Genomic DNA, 6,000 nt, shown 5'->3' with positions numbered 1-6,000 from the left:
AAAATTTCGATCGACAAATAATTTAAGTAGCGATATTTTGTTTTTACACACGACGTCCTTGAAAAGCAGGTGTTTTCTTTTTATCTTTATTATTTTAGTTTTTATCTTAGATTTTAGATTAGTTAGGAAGTTAGTTTTTTCATACTTCAATGTAAATGTATACCGTGTTTAAATAAAGTTACCTTACCTTACCTATTAGCGGTAAAACTGTCAAATACTCTCGCCAACTACACTATTAGATGAAAGGTCTGTTTTTTTCAAATTTCCCGCCCCTTACAGACCTTACTCTGGTGGTGATTGACAAAATTTGGACTTGGTCCCAGTTTACGAGTCGTATGAATAGCTAGAGGATAATTCAATTCGAAAGATGGCGATCTCCTGAATTGAAATCATGGATTTTAAAGATCCTGAAAGATTCATTCTGCATATTTGTGTGGTTGGATTTCATCATCAACGAGGATCTGAGGTCAAGAATTATTTCTGTAAAATAACTGAACTCATGTCACGCAGTTACAAACTACATTCATTCGGCCCCGTATGAAGCAATTTCACTCAATGACCTAAAAGTTGAAGGGTCATATAAAAACTCAGTGCCTTAGACCTAACAACGAAAGTTAATGCCATACACCATATTTGCAGTGATATGTCCGGGGCTAGCTAATTGTATGAAGGGCGAATAGTTTCTCTCAGTGACTTCGATGGTCAAGCTAAAAGCAAATTTCAAAGATCCTTTTCGGCCTGTTGAGATGTGCAAAAATCCGAATGAAAATAATTAAGCTTATTAGAAAGCTAATACTTTTTACAAAAAGCCAATTTTGGCAAGATCTACACTAGATCGTTAAAGATATTTGAAGAGGTTAAGAATTATTGGAGAAAGTTGTAAAACTTGTTAAGTATTTGGGAAGTACTGTTGTGGGATATTGACGATTTTAGTAGCACAGTGCACATGTAAACTGTCATGCCTAAATAGGCCATTTCCAAGTCTGCCTCCTCTTCACAGCAAGTCTAAAAGCAAAGTTTTTGTGATGGTAATTAGTTCTACTTTACATATGAATGAAAACTAATTTTCATTACAAAAACTTCGCACTTAGACTCACTTTGAACAAGAGGCAGTCATGAACTTTGAAATGGCCTATTGGATTGAAACTTTGATTTCAACATGCGTGACCTTATTAATAATAATAATGATGATGATGATGATGATGATGATATATAATAATATATGTAATGTCAGTAATCACTGGTACCAACACTCCAACACCTCCAAGATTTTTCACAATGATGGAGACAATTAACCCATTAACTCCCAGGGGTTCCCCATTGACGAGTAAAATCATCTGGCTGGTTTAGGCCAGTTTGGACATCAAAGGGTCAACCCATTAACTCCCAGGGGTTCCCCATTGACGAGTAAAATCATCTGGCATTAGACAGAGTAAAATACTAAGTCTGGCCGGTTTAGGCCGGCTTGAGAGTCAAAGGGTCAATGAGGACGTAATTTTTCACAATTTGAACACAGGAGACCTGAAATAATCTTCTTCAAAAAAGAACTACTTGTCAGTGTCAGTTGATTGATTTCACAATCCCTAGGGACCTAAATATCACAATGAAGGAGGTGGAAAAGATTATCAACCATTCTGAGTTGAAGGTCAACGTTGCAGGGATGTGGGGGTGGTTACCTCAATAAGAGGTTGAAATCATGCCAATAATTTTAAAATTATTGTAAATGGAGCATTAAACCCAGTTCCAGTGAATTAAAAAAGCTATTTAGTCCAACTAGACGATGACTGCAACATCAGTGTTCTCGAGATATTTGCTTTGCCCACATTGTAAGGAAAGTAATCTGTGTCTGAGGTCCTTGTTATGACTTGACAAACACAAGAAATCCAGTAATACTAAGTGAATTCAAGATAATGATATAAGTAATAACATGAATTCGAGTGCAATTTGGAATAAAAGAAATAAGCACAAGTAAATTTTTTCAAAGACGACTAAATTGCACAAGCCTGTAGGGCGAGTGCGATTTGTAGTGTTTGAAAAACTTACAAGTGCTTGTTTATTCCAAATTGCACAAGAAAAAAATTTCAGTACTTATTAATAATATGCATGAAAAAATTCAAGATGGTTAAGCAGAAGAAATGCACGCATATCATGCAATCAGGGAAAATTTGCACCATCCATGGTGTGCGCTTGATTTTGAAACAAAATATTTAACTGGTTGAACAGACCGTATTGTTTATTAGCCAATCATAATCCAGAATTTTGATGTGTAATTTGCACTGGTATTACACTTTTTTTCACTGATGTTACACCTGAACTGCACTGCTCTTAGCCAATTAGAATTGAGTCATTTTTTCACGTATATAATAATAATGATGATGATGATGATGACAATAATAATGACAATAATCATGATAACAACAACAGCAATAGTAATATTAAGGATAATAAGAATCTTGTGAAATGAATTTGAACAAATATATCAAAAGAGGAGTCATCGCAAATGATCACATTGTCATCCAAGTCATGGATTACAGTAGGGAAAGCTCTGTATAAAATGAAGTTATGTAAGTAATATCATCTTTAGATTTAATGTGGTTATTAAATGAAATTTAGGCAAAGTTAAAATCGAGGCATTGCTGGCGGACAGTGTTACGTGGTAGGATTATAGGGGCACCCCTTGTGTTGGTGCAGGGGCCTACATGCTCAACGTTTCAGATCGTTGTGAATCTGTTCTTACATGCAGACGTGTGTACTTAATTGACCACTCCCCATTGGGGATTTTCAGGGCCATTGAAACACAATCACGACAGAACAACAACAACACTCTTGTGGACTCGATGTTTGCATGCATGTTGTAAATTGTGCTCCCACCCACCTGCCTTGTCAGTGTGACAGGTGCCAGCTGTTGGACTGTGGTAGGGTTACCATGGCTACCACCTCGTTGTGTCTGGACATGCGAGTCTGGCACAACCCTCGCAGACACCTAATCCCAAGCTCATTGTAGATGAATTTAAATACTGGTTCTAACTCACAAATTGATCAGGTTCCAGTTGGCAAAGCTCCTGGCAATCAGGAAGTAAAACCTCAGATTTAGATTTAGAGCAGTGTTGCCAAGTAAATATGGGTCAGACTATACTTTTACTGTACCAAAAAGATTCTCGGCTATTTCTTGCATTTCTGGTTTAATTTATTTTCTGGATATTTTTTCCTCTGGCAGATTGAATTCTCATACCCACCACTTGGAAACTCCAAAGACACTACTCTTCCAAGGGAATGGCAGTTTTTACCTTTTTTAGCATTACCAGATGGTGCTCATAACTGCGAGCAAGGTAAGAAGTCTGAGAATGGTATGGATGGTTTTGTCCACATGATTCATGCAAGTTGATTTTCTTGGAAGATTTTGAAGAATAACTGCAGGACAGGCAGTTAATTGTGCTATTTTTTAAAAGATTAATATGCAAATTTTTTGCTTAAATTCTACATCACTGTTACCAAAGTTTTCATCTTGGAGAATTAAACCTTTTAGTGAGATAACTTTGTTCACAGATAGCAATGTGCTGTAAAATTTAACAAAGCCAGAAGTGTTTTTTCCAATGACCAAATGCATAAACAAGCCAAAAATTAGAATGCAACCTGCTTTGTGATGAACTTATCTCAGAGATAACTCGACGCTTCTCAAAAGTTCAGAGCTCTAGAGAACAGACTTATCATTTTGTCAACTTTATGCAGCCTGTTAATAGGAAAAGAGTAAGAAAATAATGTAAAAGGTGTGCAGTGAGGTGCTGAAATTTGAGTTTTTGGAAACAAGATTTTTATGGTTAGGGAAACCTCAAGGAAAATACCTTCGGATTGTCAGGTCAGAGGTTGCAAATGAATACAATTTGAAGTTGACGGCTGGTTTGAGTTAAGAGAAACCAACTGTTGTCATTGTCAAAATGTGTCTGCCTCCTCTTCAAAGCGAGTTTAAGTGTGAAGTTTTTCTTACATGAAAATTAGTTTTCATTCATATTTAAAGGAGCTAGGTCACGCAATTTTAGGCAATTTCAGCACTGATTGAATGGTCATAGAATTAACTAAAATATCAAAATATTACTGTTCAAAACTATAGAAGAACTCTAACTAAACACAGGGAAGCCAAGAAGGGACATGGATGGACAAAACTGGAGAGGATTAAAATGGATTGAATTTGGGTAAATTTGAAAAATGTCGGCCCACCTTTTTTCAAATTTATATCAGTCTATATCAAAATGTCATTTACACAGCTGGAAAATCATTCTCAGTTGTTATGTGGCCGTGATTTTGCAAATGAAAGACTCTTGCTCTGCCAATTTGACGTTTAGAGCTCATAATTAAGAAAATTATACAAAATTACCTAAAATAGCATGACCTAGCCCCTTTAAAGTAGAACTACAGTAACTACCATCACAAAAACTTCGCACTTTGACTAGCTTTGAAGAGGAGACAGACATGAAGTCGAAAATGGGTCCGCGAAAACGAAGATCCTATTTAAAGACACCAAGACCATAAGACCCCGAAAACTCGAAAACTCTGAAATGAATAAAGTATCCCAAAACCTTCAATTTGGCTAACTCTAGGCCTAACTGGGCCTATATAGTTTGTTTTTAGGCCTAGGGTTAGCCAAATTGAGGGTTTTGGGGTACTATAATTATTCGTTTCCGAGTTTTCCGGTCTCTGGGTCTTCGTTTTTGAGAAACCAACTTGAAAATGGCCTATTATTTCCATGTGGGAAAAAAGATTTGACCTATCTGAGTGAAGTACTTTTCCGATACTTTTCGTCAGTTATTGGTACTTAATGAAACCACTGCACTGCAATGCAAAATCACACCCCTCTGAGGAGGTTCAAGGTAACAATGGTGATTTGCTTCAATACAAATCAGCCTTCTCCTCTTGGTGGATATACAACTGAGAAATATTAGTGTTATGAGATTGTGTATAACTGTGTGCATTATGATGAAATGGTATATGAAATGAATCATATATGAACTGCGGATATGAAATCAAGTGAAGCTATGATCTTCGCAGTTATGAACGCAATTTTTGCAATCGTAAAAACAATTGTAAAAATTGTGTTCATAACTGCGAAGATCATAGCTTCACTTGATTTCATATCCGCAGTTCATATATGATTCATTTCATGTACCATTTCATCATTGATTCATTCCTCACGGGACCATTAGAACCCACAAATGACCAGCTCCCAACGTCAGTGGCTTCATAGCTCAGTTGGTTAGAGCGTTGCACCGGAATCGCAAGGTCATGGGTTCAAACCCTGTTGAAGTCCTGAATTTTTCAGGATTCTCGACGCAATTGTAAAAATTGCATTCATAACTGCGAAGATCATAGCTTCATTTGTATGCATTATGTAGTGACGGCTACTTAAGGCCAGCCTCAACAACCAACTTGGCATGAGTTTCGGGGCTCTGAAAAGCCCACGTGGGGACAAGCTAGTAATTATGTGTGTATGTATTAGTTATTGTATTAACTGACAATGACTTAAGTTTGTCAATGTCCTGGTCAGCACTCAAGGAACCCTTCCATAAGTCAATGGTTTCTGGTAATAGCTGAGAAATATTGTTATGATTTTTTTTAGATTCTTCCTTTTTTCACTTGCCTAGCCTCAGTACAGATATAACTATTAATGCCTCACCATCTACAGTGTTTGGAGTATCATGTTTTAAGCAAATGGACAGCAAGGTATGATCACTTTTGAGCCCTAGGCCAAATAACTTGTAAGCTGGTCCCAGCGGTTTTCCTTGAGCTGCAAGAGACCTGCAAAGCTACAAGAAGACAAAAACCTCTGGTTGCCTTGGACTTGAATCTCACTTTCATGCAGACCCCAGGATCTGACCCTCAGGCTAGGATTGTTTGATATTTTTAGAACCATGCAAATCAATGTGATTGGTTCGTTTCATTGGTAATACCGTGGGGACATGTGATTGCTAAGTTGCCAATTTGGTCCTTTTTGTAAAATTTACCGGT

The 6,000-nt window shown here is 37.0% G+C and overlaps 1 protein-coding gene across 1 annotated transcript in view; it reads left to right on the top strand.

Annotated features, from left to right (window-relative positions):
* The first annotated feature begins 337 nt into the window (after positions 1–337).
* LOC138039394 (late secretory pathway protein AVL9 homolog) overlaps positions 338–6,000 on the top strand; it is a 24,868-nt gene continuing 19,205 nt past the window's right edge. The window contains exons 1-3 of the mRNA XM_068885512.1: positions 338–466; positions 3,218–3,329; positions 5,612–5,715. Coding sequence (XP_068741613.1) covers positions 392–466; positions 3,218–3,329; positions 5,612–5,715 — 291 coding nt within the window. The 5' untranslated portion in view covers positions 338–391. The remainder of the gene's footprint in view (positions 467–3,217; positions 3,330–5,611; positions 5,716–6,000) is intronic.

The sequence above is a fragment of the Montipora capricornis genome, chromosome 1 (assembly GCF_036669925.1).
Source record: "Montipora capricornis isolate CH-2021 chromosome 1, ASM3666992v2, whole genome shotgun sequence".
Classification (NCBI taxonomy): domain Eukaryota; kingdom Metazoa; phylum Cnidaria; class Anthozoa; order Scleractinia; family Acroporidae; genus Montipora; species Montipora capricornis.
The sequence above is the reverse complement of the archived record's forward strand: the minus strand, read 5'-3'. Positions and strand labels throughout refer to the sequence as shown.